The sequence below is a fragment of the Ailuropoda melanoleuca genome, chromosome 4 (assembly GCF_002007445.2).
Source record: "Ailuropoda melanoleuca isolate Jingjing chromosome 4, ASM200744v2, whole genome shotgun sequence".
NCBI classification, from domain to species: domain Eukaryota; kingdom Metazoa; phylum Chordata; class Mammalia; order Carnivora; family Ursidae; genus Ailuropoda; species Ailuropoda melanoleuca.
The window spans coordinates 56,414,295-56,432,474 of record NC_048221.1 but is presented as its reverse complement, the minus strand read 5'-3'; the positions used below and the strand labels follow the sequence as shown (position 1 = coordinate 56,432,474).

The window sequence follows — 18,180 nt, the reverse complement described above, 5'->3', positions numbered from 1 at the left end:
AGGACAGGTGGGGCAAGGAGCCCAAAGGTACAGCGACAACTGCAGGCTTTTCAGATTTCTTTCAATCATTCTTTCAATATTTCCATTGTACGTGTTTTCATAAGGAAGGGTGCCAAGAAGGGGTGCCTGGGTGGCTCTGTTAGCTAAGCGTCGGACTCTTGGCTTCTGCTCAGGTTGTGATCTCAAGGTCATGAGATGGAGCCTCCACTGGGCTCCATGCTCCACGGGGAGTCTGCTTGGGATTCTCTCTCCCCCTCCCCCTCTGCCCTTCCCCCCAAAAAAAAAAAAAATAAAATAAGGAAGAAAGGTGGCAGGGGAGTCACCAGCTCCGTTGTTTTCAAATACAAGGAACGTTGCAGATTTTGCCGATGAATGTTCAGTGTAGATGTGTGAGCCCAAGGGCCCTTCTCCGGGCGCAGTGAGCAAGCAGCCTGACACAGCCTCCTGCACGATCCCGCGCCAGGGCCTTGGTGGACAGAGGAGGCCCCGGTGCCCGGGCCCTGGGCTTCCCTGGGCCGTGAGCTTCGCGCCAGCCGGCCGGTCTGCGGACGAGGGACAAGGCGCCCCAGCTGCCCCCGCCTCTCCCACCGTCCGCAGCCGGCCAGACAAGGGGCACATTCTCCCCGGGGTGTCTACCTCCAACCCAGGAAGCCGGAAGGAAGGGCTCTTCACAAGAGACAGGCCCTTTCTCGCGCAGCAGAGTGGGTGGGGAGGAGACGCCTATTGTCCAGGGAGAGACAGGCGGGGAGGCGGGAGCAATGTGAACGACATGCAAAGTGATGGGCTTCGAGCAGATCCGTAAACCCTCCGATTTTTATCGATGCTTCTATTGAGAAAGAAGAACAATGCATCAGAACAATGCGTGCAGACTCCGTGGAGTCTGATAACACCAGGCGCCACTCCCAGCTGGGCCGAGCGCTTGTTGGGTGATCTCAGACATTGATTCCACCTCCTTGTTGCCTCAGTTTGCTCATCTATGAAATGGGGGTGGTACCTCCCAGCAGGGCTGTGACGATTAAGCAATTCTCCAAGGGTCGGTGAGTTAGGGAATGAATTATAGACCACAGCTCCGCTAACCACCTCACAGTTGGGAGCTGCCATTGGGGCTGACGGCTGCCCATCCCGGCCCCTGGCCCCTACCCCACCGCACAATCCGCGCTCCCTCAGTGCTCCCCACAACCTCACCGCAGGAACCCCTGGTGTGTTTGTTGAACTCCTCGGGGTTCCTGGGAAGAGACATATCCTGAAGGCCTTGAGGGAGAGAGCTTGATGCAGTGTCGCACGCAGCCCCCTGTGTCCCGGGCTCCCAATCCCAGGTCCCGACCTCACGGAGAACGTGAGCCACACCAACACCATTTCAGAGGCATCCACGGCTTTGGAAGCCCCAGGTGGTGCCGCCGAGTGCAAAGGAAGGCTCCCTGTCATGGGAAAGCCCGTGCACGCGTGTGAGCACGCACACACACAGAGGAAACATACACAAGAGCAAACAGAACTTTCAGGAACACGCTAAACACTCATATCCATCAAGTATTTACTGTCTGCAGAGCTCCTTCATGTGATCCCTCACCGGAGTCTCCTATCGCCCTGGGGGTCCCTACTTGATGCTGGGAAGAGGGTCTTAGCGTTGGCTCCCCATCATCACTAGAAGTCACAGATGACTCCTGATCCCCCCCGCCCCGTGCCTTTCCATCAGGGGGCATTTAACTGCTTCAGAAACAGCCTCCCCTGTCCCAGCCCCAGGATACATGTGATCACAAATCCTACAGTGGTTTTTATCTGGCTGCTCTGTGAGTGTCTCCCCGCTGAGCTGCTGTGGGCAAGGCGTGTGTCCCCGCCTGCAGGGCTGGAGGCTCCGGGAAGGGGAAGTGGTGGGAGGACGGTGGGGGGGGGGGGCCTGCCGGAGTCTTGCTGCAGGGGTTGGCAAATGAGGGCCTACAGGCCAAATGCCACCTGCCACTTATTTTTGTATAGCCCTCGAGCTAAGAATGGTTTTTACATTTGTAAGTAGTTGGGCAAAAAAAATTTTTAAGGTGGGGAAGCCTGGTGGCTCAGCGGCTGGCTCTTGGTTTCAGGTCAGGTCACCATCCCGGGGTTCTGGGATCGAGCCCCAGGTCAGGCTCCATGCTCAGTGCAAAGTCCGCTTGTCCCTCTCCCTTCCCCCCCCCCGGCTCCTCCCACTGTGTGCTCTCCTGCTCTCTTTCAAATAAATAAACAAAATCTTTTGAAAAAATTCTTAAGGGTAGTATTTTACGGCGTGAGCAAATTTTATGAAGTCCAAATTTCAGTGTCCGTCAATGAAGTTTTATCGGAACACAGCCACGCCTGCCTGTTTCTGCATCCCCTGCAGCTGCTTCCCCACTGCCACAGCAGAGCCCAACAGCAGCAAGAGGGCCCCTGTGCCCGCAGAGCCAAAATCACCTCCTACCTGCCCCGGGGCAGGACAGCTTTGCTGAGCCCTCCCTTACCTCCCCCTGCCTCTCTCCCCTCCCTTTATCACCTGGAGGCCCCTGTTTTTTTCCACCCACTCAGTGCTCCTTCGGCCAAATGTGTGTGAGCAGATGTGAACGTGAGCAGAAGACCGAACCACGCGTGTCTGGCTGGCTGAGCTCTCTTGTGCTCAAGAAGACCGAGCCTGGGGAGCCGCGCTCCAAGGAGGGGGAGCAGCAGGAACCAGATCGGCCCCAGCTTCCGGCAGCTGAACCCCTACTGACCCCGGAAGTCTAGGTGAAAAATAAGGGTTTACTGTCGGAAGCCACTGAGTTTGGGGTGGTTTGTTAATGGTGGCCATAGCTGACTGGGACGATCTGTAACAAGAACGAATTATCAAAAGAACTGGTTGTAACTTGGCTCATTTTTGAAAGACTCTCATTCATTTATCACAAAATCCCCCATTTTCTGGGTAATGATAAAACAAGAGTGCCGATAATGGCATGGCCCAACCTCTGGGCCTTTGCACTGGTGGTTCCCTGGGTCCCTGCTCCTTCCTGGGGCCTGCAAGTACACTCCCTGTCCTCCTCGGGGTCTTCACGCAAATGTCAGTTCTCAGGAAGGCTCTCCCAGTCACTCTATTGTAAACTGAAACCCCCACCCCAACAGCACTTCCTGCTGCCATTATCTGCTTCCTTTACCTCCCAGGACATATCAAATTCTAACAGGATCTATTTTCTTATTTATTTCATTTATTTCCTCTCTTCCACCTCTAGAATGACAGGGCAGAGGTGAGGGCAAGGATATTTGTTTCGTCCACTGCTAACCCACAACCCTGATTTTGTTTCTCCTCTCCTTGGGCCCTTCAATCCTTTCCCAGCACACTCAAGGCGTATGGCCCTCTTCTACCCTCACCCTGTGACCTTTCAGACCTCCTCTTCCCCTCACTCACTCTGCTTCTGCCACCCCAGGCTCTTCACTGTTCCTCAAACAAATTAGCCACACTCTGCCCCAGGGCCTTTGCACTGGCTATTGCCTCTACCCAGAACACCTTTCCCCCAGATGGGCGCATGGCTGCTTTACCGCTTTCTCAGGGAGGCCTCCTCTGAATGCCTTCATTTAAACTGTAACTTACGTATTCAATAAAAATTAATTGAATAAATACAAGGGAGGGAAGGAGATCTGAAGGGAAGGATCAGGACCTAGGAATACTGAAGAGTTGTTAGTCTGCTATAAAGAAAATAAACACTCGGGAGATGGAATTTAGGAAACATCCTGCCTGAGGCCTCCCCAGCCTTCGGATCTAACAATTTACATTCCCAAGTGGCATTATCTCCCCACGGCAAACATCCTGAGGCCTCCCTGCCAGCTCGGCTCCGTGGGGGCTTGGTTGCTCGAGAGCAGAAAGTAGGAAGCTCTGTGGGTTTTGCACGTGGGGTGAGTGCCTGAGTGACAGGTCACACACTGCTCAGCCCCATGGTGTGACTGTGCTGGCTGGGACGGCAGGCCCAGGCCTGCACCGGACACCGCACAAAGGGGGAGGACTTGGGAACCAGAGACAGGGAAGGGCCTTCTCGAGCAGGCAGCTGTGAAGGTGGCGGCGGGTGAGCAGAGCCTTCCCCACAGTCTGTGACGTGTGTCCTGAGCGCCCCGGCCCACCCCTGCGAGAAGAGCCACTGCTAGGAGGAACAACAGCCACAACCTACCTTGGAAGCCTCCATTTCTTATCTGTAAGATGGGCATAACAGAGGCTGGAGGACTCCATGGGAACATGGCCTCCCCCACGCTCAGCAAATGCTAACTTATCGCCAGGCACGGCTCTAAGTGCTTCCTACACACTACCTCACCATCCCCCCCAACAACCGTGATGGAGGCAGATGAACTGCCCTCTGCAGATGGGGAAATGGAGGCCTTGCCCTTGGCCTCGGGTGAGGATCTCATTTCACCCTCCTGTCTTCTTCACTCTACTCCAGACAGCCTCGCCTCTGTAAGTCAAGCATGCAGAACAGAAGTGCTAACTACAGGCTGTAAACTCTTCTGCCCCGAGATGGGTGAAGGCAAGGGGAGGAGTATGGCCCCAGTAACAGATAGGAGGACAGACGGGGCATCTGCGTTTGCTGAGGACCGGTCCCGGGGCAGTGCCTGGCTCAGCCGACAGCCCTGGACGTCTGGATACCTGAGAAGACAAAGCAGGCACGGTCTCCCCCCATCATCTAAGAGTCTCATTGGGTGAGTTACACAGTCCGCCTGAGCTCCATCCAGAGGGATTGGCTAACTGCCCAGCAAACCCACGTCCCCTTCCTCCTGGCCCCAAGGAGGAGCTGGACACCATGTTCCCACCTCCTTTGCTCATGGGTGCAGCTAGTGAACACGTGTGAGGTGACACCCGGGGTGGCTGACGAGCCATGCATCGAAGGTCGAGTCTCCATCAGCCTAGGTCCCTGAATGATTATATGGAGCGGGCACACGTGACCCCATCGCAGCCACCCATTAAACTTGATGGGAGTGACAAATACGCTTCTACTGTGCTCAGCCACTGAGATTTCTTCCGATCTGCTACGGCAAACTAGGGTCAGCGTGACATACTCGCATTCCTCATCTTTCAAATGGGGTAATACGTATGTTCAGAAGGCATTCAGTGGGTTAAGGTAAATGTGATAACATGCCAGCATGCGGGGAATACTCAGTGAACGTTTGATTAAATGTTCCATGAATGTCTGAATGAGTCCGTGGGGTGGTTTGGCTGGTGCGTTCACCAGCAAGGCCTTGGTCTGTAAATGGCAGGATGCTGGATGAACGGTTGCAGAAACCATACGGACGCTGACTGTTTACTTGGAGAGTCCTCTGGAAGCAGCAGCTCCGGAGCCCCTCCCTTGGCCCAGCCAAGTCAGACCCTTCCCGCCCTTCCGCTCTGCTGTTCTCAGCGTGATGGCTCTTCATTGTTGCCCTTGCCCCTGCATGGTCCCTGCAGCTCCAGGCGTCACACGCCCACACCGTGTTCCCACGGAGGAAGGAAGAGGTGGGGGCAAAATGCTCTCTCCTTGAGAGTCTCTAGCTTTTTCTCTGGGAAGTAGACTTTTTCCCAGAAGCCCCCAGGAGGTGTGCCCTTTCCTCCCCTTGACCAGGAGTCGGTCACGTGGCCATCTTACCTGCAGGGGAGCCAGGAGGGCCAAGTGGCTACCGGTGAGCCATTGAAGTATCTGCCAGAGGCGAGAAACACGTGGAACATGGGTCAGAACCCAGACAGCGGTCGCATATGTGAGCCACAGAAAACTCCGGAGCCATGAGCAGGAAGAGCAGCAGCTTTGGGGGAAGGGAGGGCCCGGGAAAGACTGAGGCAGGTGGGGGGAGCCGGGCAAGAGCTCCAAGCCCACACACACAGCCGGACCCAGAGCAGCAGCGGCAGGGGGACATCGGCGACCCAGAGGGCCCTCGCCCTGCACCCCAGAGAGGCACTAGACTATCTTTGGGCGTTAGTCTGAATTCTTTCCATTGCAAACAACAGATGCCCACAGGACCTGGTCTGAGCCTTCAGGACGACTGGCTGTCTCAGCCAGCAAAGAATGCACCGAAAGACCAGACAAGCTGCATCCCGGATTCAGGAAATCCTCAGGGCTCGGTCGGTCTCTGTCTGCCTCTCTTTTCTGTCTTCCTCCAAGTTGCTCCTACCTGGATAGCCTTTCCCCTGGGGAATGTGGCAAAGGTGACTTCCAGCAGCTCCAAGTTACATTCCTTGGCTTAGAGACCCCAGTGGCAAAAGAGGACTTCTGCTTCCCCGTGATTTCAGCAGACATCCTGAGGTTTGCTCCGGGTGACCCATGTGGTCACACAAGCAGCTCTGGGGCCTGGGTGTCCTCAGCGCACAGGGGAGTAACCATCGTGCAGTCATTGGAGCCAGGAGCCTGACGGGTGCTGGGATGGCAGAGCGGGGGACAGGCCGGCCATGGTGAAGGGCGGGCTGGTGCCGGTGGGCAACCACCCAGACTCAGGACAGAGGCATGAACCCACGTGGGAGGGTAACTCTTGTCCCCCATCCCCCCACCTGCCTGGGCGTCCCTGCTGCTATAAATGACCACAGCCAGCCAGCCTTGCCGGGTCGCCTGCAGAGAGGGAAGCCCACTGCCTTCTTTTTTTATTTATTTATTCGACAGAGATAGAGACAGCCAGCGAGAGAGGGAACACAAGCAGGGGGAGTGGGAGAGGAAGAAGCAGGCTCATAGCAGAGGAGCCTGATGTGGGGCTCGATCCCATAATGCCGGGATCACACCCTGAGCCGAAGGCAGACGCTTAACCACTGTGCCACCCAGGCGCCCCCCATCATTAGTTTTATGTAGTGTTCCCTGATTCACTGTTTGCGTATAACACCCAGTGTTCCATGCAGTATGTGCCCTCCTTAATACCCTTCACCTGGCTAGCCCATACCCCACCTCTTCCCTTCTAAAATCCTCAGATTGTTTCCCAGAGTCCATAGTCTCTTGTGGTTCATTTCCCCATCTGTTTACCCCCCCCTTCATTTTTCCCTTCCTTCTCCTACCGATCTCCCTGCTATTCCTTATGTTCCACAAATGAGTGAAACCATATGATAATTATCTTTCTTTGCTTGACATTATTTCACTTAGCATAATCCCCTCCAGTTCCATCTGTGTCAATGCAAATGTTGGGTATTCATTCTTTGTGATGGCTGAGTAATATTCCATTGTATATATGAACCACATCTTCTTTATCCATTCATCTGTTGAAGGGTATCTTGGCTCCTTCCACAGTTTGGCTATTGTGGACATTGCTGCTATGGACATTGGGGTACATGTGCCCCTTCTTTTCACTACCTCTGAATCTTTGGGGTAAATATTCAGTAGTATAATTGCTGGGCCTAGGGTAGCCCTATTTTTAACTTCTTGAGGAACTGCCATACTGTTTTCCAGAGTGGCTGTACCAGCTTACATTCCCACCAACAGTGTAAGAGGGATCCCCTTTCTCCACATCTTTGCCAACAATTGTTGTTCCATGTCTTGTTAATTATACCCATTCTAACTGGTGTAAGGTGGTATCTCATTGTGGTTTTGATTTGGATTTCCCTGATGCCAAGAGATGTTGAACATTTTTTCATGTGTCTTTTAGCCATTTGTATGTCTTCTTTGGAGAAGGCCTGTTCATGTCTTCTGCCTAATTCTTGACTGGATTATTTGTTTTTTGGGTGTTGACTTTGAGAAGTTATTTATAGATCTTGGATACCAGCCCTTTATCTGATATGTCATTTGTGAATATCTTCTCCCATTCCGTGGGTTGCCTCTTAGTTTTGTTGACTGTTTCCCTTGCTGTGCAGAAGCTTTTTTTTTTTCACTTTATTTTTTTATTATAATATTTTTTATTATATTATGTTAGTCACCATACAGTACATCCTTGGTTTTTGATGTAAAGTTCGATGATTCATTAGTTGCATATAACACCCAGTGCACCATGCAATACGTGCCCTCCTTACTACCCATCATCAGCCTATCCCATTCCCCCACGCCCCTCTCCTCTGAAGCCCTCAGTTTGTTTCTCAGAGTCCATAGTCTCTCATGCTTTTTATCTTGATGAGGTCCCAGATGTTCATTTTTGCTTTTGTTTCCCTGGCCTTTAGAGATGTGTCTTGAAAGAGGTTGCTGTGGACAATTTCGAAGAGGTTACTGCCTATGTTCTCCTCTAGGATTTGGATGGATTCCTATCTCATGTTGTTTTCTTTCATCCGTTTTGAGTTATCTTTGTATATGGTGTAAGAGAATGGTCTAGTTTCATTCTTTGCATGTGGTTGTCCAGTTTTCCTGGCACCATTTACTGAAGGGATGTCTTTTTTTCCATTGGATATTTTTCTCTACTTTGTCGAAGATTATTTGACCATAGAGTTGAGGATCCATTCTGGAAACTGTATTTTGTTCCATTGATCTATGTGTTTGTTTTTGTGCCAATGCCATGCTGTCTTGGTGATCACAACTTTGTAATACAGTATGAAATCAGGCAACGTGATGTCCCCAGCTTTGGTTTTCTTTTTCAATATTTCCTTGGCAATTTGGGGTCTTTTCTGGTTCCACACATATTTTAGGATTGTTTGTTCCAGATCTTTGAAAAATTCCAATGGTATTTTAATGGGAATGGTGTTGAAAGTGTAGATTGCTCTGGGCAGCATAGACATTTTAACAATGTTTATTCTCTCAATATATGAGCATGGAAGGTTTTTCCATCTCTTTGTGTCTTCCTCAATTTCCTTCATAAGTGTTCTGTAGTTTCTAGAGGATAGATCCTTTACCCCTTTGGTTAGGTTTATTCCTAGGTATCTTATGGTTTTTGGTGTTATTGTAAATGGAATTGATTCCTTATTTCTCTTTCTTCAGTCACATTGTTAGCGTATAGAAATGCAAGTGATTTCTGTGCATTGATTTTGTATCCTGCCACGTTGGTGAATTGCTGTATGAGTTCTAGTAATTTGGGGGTGGAGTCTTTTAGGTTTTCCATATCAAGTATCATGTCATCTCTGAAGAGGAAGAGTTTGACTTCTTCTTTGCCAATTTGAATACCTTTTGTTTCTTTTTGTTGTCTGATTGCTGAGGCTAGGACTTCTAGTACTATGTTGAACAATAGTGGTGAGATTAGGCATCCTTGTATTCCTGATCTTAAGTTAAAGGCTCTCAGCTTTTTCCCATTGAGAATGATATTTGCTGTGGGTTTTTCATAGATGGCTTTTATGAAATTGAGGAATGTATGCTGTATTCCTACACTCTGAAGAGTTTTAATCAGGAAAGGGTGCTCTATTTTGTCAAATGCTTTTTTTGCATCGAGCGGACCATACAATTCTTGTCTCTTCTCTCTTTAATGTGTTCTATCAAACTGATTGATTTGTGAATGTTGAGCCACCCTTGTATCCCAGGGATGAATCCCACCTGGTAGTGATGGATAATCCTTTTAATGTACTGTTGGATCTTATTGGCTAGGATCTTGTTGACAATTTTGGCATCCATGTTCATCAGGGATATCGGACTGTAATTCTCCTTTCTGATTGGGGTCTTTGCCTGGTTTTGGGATCAAGGTAATGCTGGCCTTATAGAATGAGTTTGGAAGTTTTCCTTCTGTTTCTATATTTTGAAGCAGCTTCAGGAGAATAGATATTATTTCTTCTTTAAATGTTTGGTAGAATTCCCCAGGGAACCCATCAGGCCCTGGAGTCTTGTTTTTTGGGAGGATTTTGATCACTGATTCAATTTCGTTACTGGTTGTTGGTCTATTCAGGTTGTCAATTTCTTCCTGTTTCAGTCTTGGTAGTTTATAGGTTTCCAGGAAGGCATCCATTTCTTCCAGGTTGCTTAATTTATTGGCATAAAATTGTTGATAATAATTTCTAATAATTGTTTCCATTTCCTTGGTGTTAGTTGTGATCTCTCCCCTTTCATTTATAATTTTATTAATTTGGGCCCTCTCTCTTTTCTTTTGATAATTCTGGCCAGTGATTTATCAATCTTATTAATTCTTTCAAATTATCTGCTTCTAGTTTCATTGATCTTCTGTACTGTATTTCTGGTCCCTAATTCATTGATCTCTGCTCTAATCTTTATTATTTCTCTTCTCCTGCATGGCTTAGGGTTTATTTATTGTTCTTTCTCCAGTTCTTTAAGGTGTGAAGTTTGTTTGGGAATTTTCTATTTTTTTAAGTGAGGCTTGGATGGCTATGTATTTCTCCCTTAGGACTGCCTTTGCAATGTCCCATAGGTTTTGGACCGATGTGTTTCATTCTCATTGGTTTCCATGAATTTTAAGTCCTTCTTTGATTTCCTGGTTGACCCAAACATTCTTAAGCAGGATGGTCTTTAGCTTCCAAGTGTTCCAATCCCTTCCAAATTGTTTTTTGTGATTGAGTTCCAGTTTCAAAGCATCGTGGTCTGAGAGTGTTCAGGGAATAATCTCAATCTTTTGGTATTGGTTGAGACCAGATTTGAGACCCAGTATGTAGTCTATTCTGGAGAAAGTTCTATGTGCATTTGAGAACGTATTTTGTTGTTTTAGGGTGGAATGTTCTGTACATATCTATGAGGTCCATCTGGTCCTGTGTGTCATTTAAAGCACTTGTTTCTTTGTTGATTTTCTGCTTAGATGATCTGTCTATTGCTGAGAGTGGAGTGTTGAGGTCTCCTACAATTAACGTATAATTATCAATATGTCTCTTTATTCTGGTTAACAGCTGGCTTATGTAGTTGGCTGCTCCCATGTTGAGGGCATAGATATTTACAATTGTTACATCCTGTTGTTGGATAGACCCTTTAAGAATGATATAGTGTCCTTCTGTATCTCTTACTACAGTCTTTAGTTTAAAATCTAAATTGTCTATCATGAGAATTGCTACCCCAGCTTTTTTTTTAGGTCCATTGGCATGAAAAATGGCTGTCCATCCCCTCACTTTCAGTCTGGATGTATCTTTAGTTCAAAATGAGTCTCTTGTAGACAGCACATGGGTGGGTCCTGTTTTTTTATCCAATCTGCAAACCTGTGCCATTTCATGGGAGCATTTAGGCCATTCACGATGAGAGTGATTATTGAAAGATATGATTTTATTGTCATAATTTTGCCTGTAAAGTCCTTGTTTCTATAGATTGTCTCTGTAAATTTCTGTTCTGTATCACTCTTGGGGTCTTTCTTCTTTTATAGATCCCCCCTTAATGTTTCTTGCAGGGCTGGCTTGGTGGTCACAAAGTGTTTCAGTTTCTGCCGGTCTTAGAAGCTCCTTGTCTCTTCATCCATTCTCAATGACAGCCTTGCTGGATACAATATCATTAGCTGCACATTCTTCTCATTTAGTACCCTGAATATGACTTGCCAGCCCTTTCTGGCTTGTCAGGTCACTGTGCCAGATCTGACATCATTCTGATGTTCCTCCCTCTGTATGTGAGAAATCTCTTCCCCCTCATCTCTTTGAAGATTGTTTCTTTGTGGGGGCGCCTGGGTGGCTCAGTTGGTTAAGCATCTGCCTTCAGCTCAGGTCATGATCCCAGGGTCCTGGGATCAAGCCCCACATCAGGCTTCCTACTCAGTGGGGAGCCTGCTTCTCCCTCTCCCTCTGCCTGCTGCTCCCCTGCTTGTACTCTCTCTCTCTGTGTCAAATAAATAAATAAAATCTTAAAAAAAAAGATTGTTTCCTAGGATTTAAGATTTGCAAAATGTACTATTATATGTCGTGGCGTTGGTCTGTTCTCATTGATCTTAGTAGGGGTCCTTTCTGCCTCTTGGACATGAATGCTTGCTTCCTTCCCCAGATTGGTCTGTTCTCATTGATCTTAGTAGGGGTCCTTTCTGCCTCTTGGACATGAATGCTTGCTTCCTTCCCCAGATTAGGGACGTTCTCAGCTACAATCTGCTCAAATATTCCTTCTAGTCCTCTCACTCTCTCCACCCTTCTCAGGGATTCCAATAATTCTGATATTGGAATGTTTCATTGAGTCATTAATCTCTCTCAGTTTGATCCCTTGGGTGTAATCTATTTTTCTCATGCTGCCTCAGTTTCCTTCTTTTCTATCATCTCATCCTCTAACTCACTAATTCATTCTTCTGTCTCATTTACTCTGGCAGTCAGAACATCCAGTTTAGACTGCATTTCATGTACAACATTTTTAAGTTTGGCCTGATTAGATATCATTTCTGCCCTTAGAGATTCTATATTGTCATTAATATTTTTCTCAAGCCTAGATCTCACCTTGATAATTGTTACTCTGCAATCCATTTCTGACATCTTGGTTATATCCATATCCATTAGTTCTGTGGCAGATGCTACAGTCTCTGCTTCTTTTCTTTGTTTTGGGGTTCCTCCTCTTAGTCATTCTGTTGAGGGGTGGTGGAGGGAATGTACAGAGTCCAAATTATTGACCACAACCCAAGCACGATGTACATGTTTTATAGGGACCTTAAGGTTGTGGGGCTCTTGTTCTTCAAGCCTGTCTTCTGTGGGAGGGGCCTGCCTCTCTGTTATTCAGTCAACCCTTTTAGGTAGAGTTGCCCTGCCCCTGGGGGGTGAGATATGGGCTCAGTAAAAACCGTATTTGGGGGCTTTTGTTCTCTGGTGGCTTTCCCTGGTGACTTTTCACAGCTCTTCTGAGAGTCAGAGCAGAAGCGACCATATCCAAACCTCTGTCTCAGAACAGAGAGATCGCAGTCTGCTCTTCACTGAGCAGCATTGTCCACAATAGCCAAAATATGGAAGGAGCCCAGATATCCATCTACAAATAAATGGATAAAGAAGAGGTGATGTAGATATAGATATAAATATAGATAGATATAGTGGAATATTACTCAGCCATCAAAAAATTGAAATCTTAGGGCACGAGGGTGGCTCAGTTGGTTTAAGCATCTGCTTTTGGCTCAGGTCATGGTCTCAAGTTCCTGGGATCAGGCCCTGCATCAGGCTCCCTGCTCAGTGAGGAGTCTGCTTCTCTCTCTCCTTCTGCCCCTCCCCCATGCTCATGCTGTCTCTCTCTAATGAATAAATAAAATCTTTTAAAAAATGAAATATTAGGGGCGCCTGGGTGGCACAGCGGTTAAGCGTCTGCCTTCGGCTCAGGGCGTGATCCCGGCGTTGTGGGATCGAGCCACATCAGGCTCTTCTGCTATGAGCGTGCTTCTTCCTCTCCCACTCCCCCTGCTTGTGTTCCCTCTCTCGCTGGCTGTCTCTATCTCTGTCAAATAAATAAAAATAAAATCTTTCAAAAAAAAAAAAGAAATATTATCATTTGCAACAACATGGATGGAACTAAAGGGTATTTTGCTAAACAAAATAAGTCAGTCAGAGAAAAACAAATACCATTTGATTTCACTCATATGTGGAATTTAAGAAACAAAACAGAAAGATCATAGGGGAAGGGAAGGAAAAATAAAATAAGATGAAAACTGAGAAGGAGGCAAACCATAAGAGATGCTGAACTCTAGGAAACAAACTGAGGATTGCTGGAGGGGAGGTGGGTGGGGGATGGGGTAGCTGGGTGATGGGCGTTAAGGAGGACAGGTGATGTGATGAGCATTGGGTGTCATACACAACTGATGAATCACTAAATTGTACTTCTGAAACCAATAAAAAAAGAACAAATCTATCATTTCTTTATTGCAATATAAGTTTCATTAAACTAAATTTTATCTGTCATAGTTCACTGTTATATTTTGAAGCATCTAGACAAGTGACTGACATATGGCAGCACTCAACAGTTATTACTGATTGAATGAATGAATGAATAAATAAATAAATGAATAAAAGAATGCATATTAAATTTTCTTGACCTAATGATATTATGCCTAAGCCAAATGAGGAAATATTTAATATAGCCATTGTTAGGTCAGGTAAAATGCATACTGTTCTAGGCTATTGTGGGAGAAATATCTGAAGACAAGAGCCTTTCGATTCATTAAAAATCATAGTGGAAGGTAACCGCCACATCTTCCTCTGTGTAGAACTAGGAATATTCGGCTTTTCTATAGCAGTTTTCAAGCAACAATAGCCTGTGGAAAATATAAATAAAAGAAAATTCTATCTTGACACCAAAAGCAATTGTCTTAAATTTCCCCTGATGTCCAAGGAAGTTTTCTATTCAATTGTTGAGTAGATGAGTTTTCTAGGATTCTGTTAGTCCTGAGTCCATGTCTCACAACAAGGAAAATACCAAAATTTATCTTTCCACTTTATTGTGGCAAGAAGTAAGTTAAAAGGTAGCATTCCCACAAGAGAATGTCTATAGCATTTCTTGTTACGACACGTCCCCTGAGGTTCATTATCTGTATGAAGAAAATGTCCCACAGCTTTAAATACAAAGAGAGAGAGCCCTTCCTTAACAAATATGACTTTAGAGAAAAATTGGTTTCCACATATAAACATATTTGGGACCCTTCAAATCAAATAAATGAATAACATTAAGGAACAAATATATGACAAAGTGAAGCCACCGAAGCCGGAGAGAATATTCAATCCTTATCTCTAATTAATGCTTAATACTGTTGGAAAGACAAGGTCAATGTCAATTTTGCAAGAACAGGGATCATGACCATTGAATACCTGCAGTGATTTAAGGTAGGTGTTGTATGTGGGTGGGAGTGATCTATTCAGCATCACTGATTTTAACTTTTTGCAGCTCAATGCGTGTTGTTGCCTCTCTGTGAAAACTTGTTTAGTAAAAGAAATTTGGAAATAAATTGACAACTCTAATAATGCAACATCACTATAACTTAAAACATTAAAACATGATTCCTTTAATGAAAAACAATGTAGGGACACTGTTCGCATTAGTGGGAATTTCTGTGAATTAAAATATATGTGAACTGGCATAAAAAGCTTAACATAATGGAAACTGGATTCAAGCCACGTGATAGGAGAGTTTTGAGGAATGAAAGGGAAGAAAATGCAATCTTTGTGAGGCTTCCGACAGGGGTAAATACATTGTGAGTATTTGGATGAAACTGGGACAAGGATTCATGAGCTGATATAGACTCTTAATCACCACTGGGCACTACACTTCATAAAAGTAACTACCCACCCATTAAGTATTTCACTTAATGAAGCATAGTCACACATAGTTAATAATTAATTCTCACAAGACACAGGTGGTAAGGAAGCAATGCAGGAAAGGTCTATGTGTTAACTATCGGCAGTCTACTGGACCAGGTTCTCTGATTTCTTATCTTCTTTTCCACTACAACGGTGTTTTTAACCTTCCTACCACTGCTGATAACAAGGTATACATTTTACATCATAACCCAAGTCACACACGGACACACTCACAAGTGCAAAGGAAACAAACAGCAAGTCCATAAAGAACCATGTAACTGTGCGGTTTGCGATAGATTGCAACTCCTCATGTAACAAGTACTAACACACACCACATCATTTTTTAAGCACTGATGTCTTGAAAGTCCCGTATCGCCAGGCTGTGCTGTCAGTCACTGTTTGCCTTGTTCCTCAAGTACTGAACATGTGGCAAGGAATCATCACCTTTCAGCTGCATGTTTCCTGTTATGACAAAAAGTGTATGCTGCAAAAGTCATTTTAGGATTTGAGGTGTAGGCCCAAGGAACAGCACTATGTCTTGTTTCTATGCATTCAGACTGACCCAGCTGGAGCTCACAAAGTCCTGAACTTACCGAAACCAAGTCATGAATTCAAACAGAGTGGCCCAGGGCCAGCAGGCGGTGGATGGAAGCAATGAAGCCAGAGGGTAAGTTGGCATGGCTGGTTCCTGGGAACCACTCCTTTGTTCTATGCTAGTCTCTGATATAAGAGCAATGCTGACTTTCCCCTTCCCTAATCATTTTTCTATAGACGTTTGTTCTATTGCATTTCTTAGGCAAAATATAGAGATCTGTTGGCCTTTCTTTCTGATGTGCTACAAAATAATCATGTTTGACATTTAGACTCCTACTTTTTCGTGAGTATAAGTATTAGATCACTTCACTGGAGTGACACCACAGAGAAACTCCCTGCATAATTTACTGTACTTAAATGAATAAACTGACCATCAGGAAAATCCAGTACCGAAATACAAGCCCTCACTTTGACTTGAATCCACCAAGAGGAATGACGGTCATGAATCTGGACAATGCAAGTACTCCAAAAGTCTTCATCCTCTTGGGTTTCTCTGACCACCCCTGGTTAGAAATGCCACTCTTCATAATGGTGTTTGTGGCTTACATCTGCACTCTAGTGGGAAACATCTTGATTATCGTGGTATCCAGGGTAGACCGTCGTCTTGACAGCCCTATGTACTTTTTCCTTTCCAACCTCTCCTTCCTGGACCTGTGTTTTACCACAACCACCATCCCTCAACTGCTGCTGAATCTCTGGGGACCAGATAAGTCCATCAGTTTCGGAGGCTGTGTGGCCCAGTTCTATATGTTTCACTTCCTGGGGGCCACGGAATGCATCCTCTTGGCGGTCATGTCCTTGGATCGGTACGTGGCCATCTGCAAGCCCTTGAGGTACCAGGCTATCATGGATCGGCGACTCTGTGTCTCCCTAGTGGCTGTGGCATGGATAAGTGGTTTGGCTAACTCCTTGCTTCAGTCGTCCCTCACTGTCCAGCTGCCACTTTGTGGTAACAACAAGGTGGATGACTTCTTGTGCGAGATTCCAGTGATGATCAAGATGTCCTGTGTCGACACCACTTTCAATGTAACTATCCTCTCTCTTGTAGGGACTTTCTTTACCCTGGTTCCCTTGTCTCTTATCCTTGTCTCCTATGGGTTCATTGTAGCTACAGTGGTCAGAATTCGGTCATCAACAGGAAACAAGAAGGCCTTCAACACCTGTGGCTCTCATGTAATTGTGGTCTCTCTCTTCTATGGGCCAGTAATATGCATGTATGTGCAACCTTCTGGTACTAATTCCCAGGAAAAGGACAAACTCATGGCCCTGTTCTACAGTCTGCTGACTCCTATGCTTAACCCTTTAATCTATACTTTGAGGAACAAGGACATGAAAGGGGCAATAAGGAGGCTTCTCCTCCCATTGAACCATCAGGGAAGAGAATAAACACAGCTATTATATACTCTGCACTCTCCATTTAGACTCCAAAGAGCCTCGGCTCTAAATTACCTCTGGATTTAACCCTCTTCCAAAATGGTGAGCATCCTTCAGTCATTATCTGATCTACACATACATATATTCACCACAATGCTATGATTTATTGGCCCTCCTTTTGCAATGGGAACTCTAATCCCCACTTGCCTGCAATTTGCATGAGAGTGGATCCCTGTCATTAAGTCCTCTAAGTCCATTGGGAGATTCCGCTGTAGGAATCTCAGAAGTAAGCAACAAATGAATGCTCACTGACTGACCGAGTTATCATCAATCAAACAAAGGAAACCCATGTTTACATTCATAAAAATGTAATTTTATAAAAATAATACAAGTAATATGGACTATACCTTCTTGCTATTATAGATACGATATTACAGGTATGATTTGCTAATCAACTTTTTTAGTTTAATTTTTTATTGAAGTATAGTTGATACGCAATGTTATATTAGTTTCAGGTGTACAACATAGTGATTCAACAATCATACACCTTATGAAATGGACACCATGGTAAGTGTAGTCACCATCTGTCAGCATACAACATTATGACAATATTATTGACAATATTCTCTATTTTGTACTTTTCATTATTGTGACTTAATTATCTTATAACTAGAACTTTGTACCTCGTAAGCTCCTTCACTTAATTTGTCCACCTCTACACCCACCCCGCTAGCAGCTACCAGTTTGTTCTCTGTATTTATGAGTCTATTTCTGTTTTTGTTGTTGTTGTTGTTGTTGGTATGTTCACTACTATTGTCTTTAAGATTCCATATATAATGTAAATCATATGGTATTTGTCTTTTTCTGCCTCATTTACTTCACTTAACATAAACCATCTAAGTCCATCCATGTTGTTGTAAATGGAGGGATCTCATTTCATTTTACAGCTGAGTAATGTCCCATTGAATATGCATACAACTTCTTCATTATCCACTGATCTTTTGATAGACACTCAGGTTGTTCCCAAATCTTGGCTATTGTAAATAATGCTGGAATAAGCATAGAGGTACTATGTCTTTTTTAATTAATGTTTTTTGTTTCCTTGGGTAAATACCAGAAGTGGCATCACTGGGTTGTATGGTATCTCTACTTTTCACTGGTAAAGGACTCTCCATCCTGATGTCCACAGTGCTGCACCAGTTCTACTGCCACCAACAGACCTAGTCAACTGCTCTTATCAA

The 18,180-nt window shown here is 45.7% G+C and overlaps 1 protein-coding gene across 1 annotated transcript; it reads left to right on the top strand.

Moving 5' to 3' along the window:
- Positions 1 to 16,006: 16,006 nt before the first annotated feature.
- Positions 16,007 to 16,951, top strand: LOC100481646 (olfactory receptor 2B11). Its single transcript, XM_002930950.1, has one exon. The coding sequence runs from the start codon at positions 16,007 to 16,009 to the stop codon at positions 16,949 to 16,951; it is 945 nt and encodes a 314-aa protein (XP_002930996.1).
- The last annotated feature ends 1,229 nt before the right edge of the window (positions 16,952 to 18,180 follow it).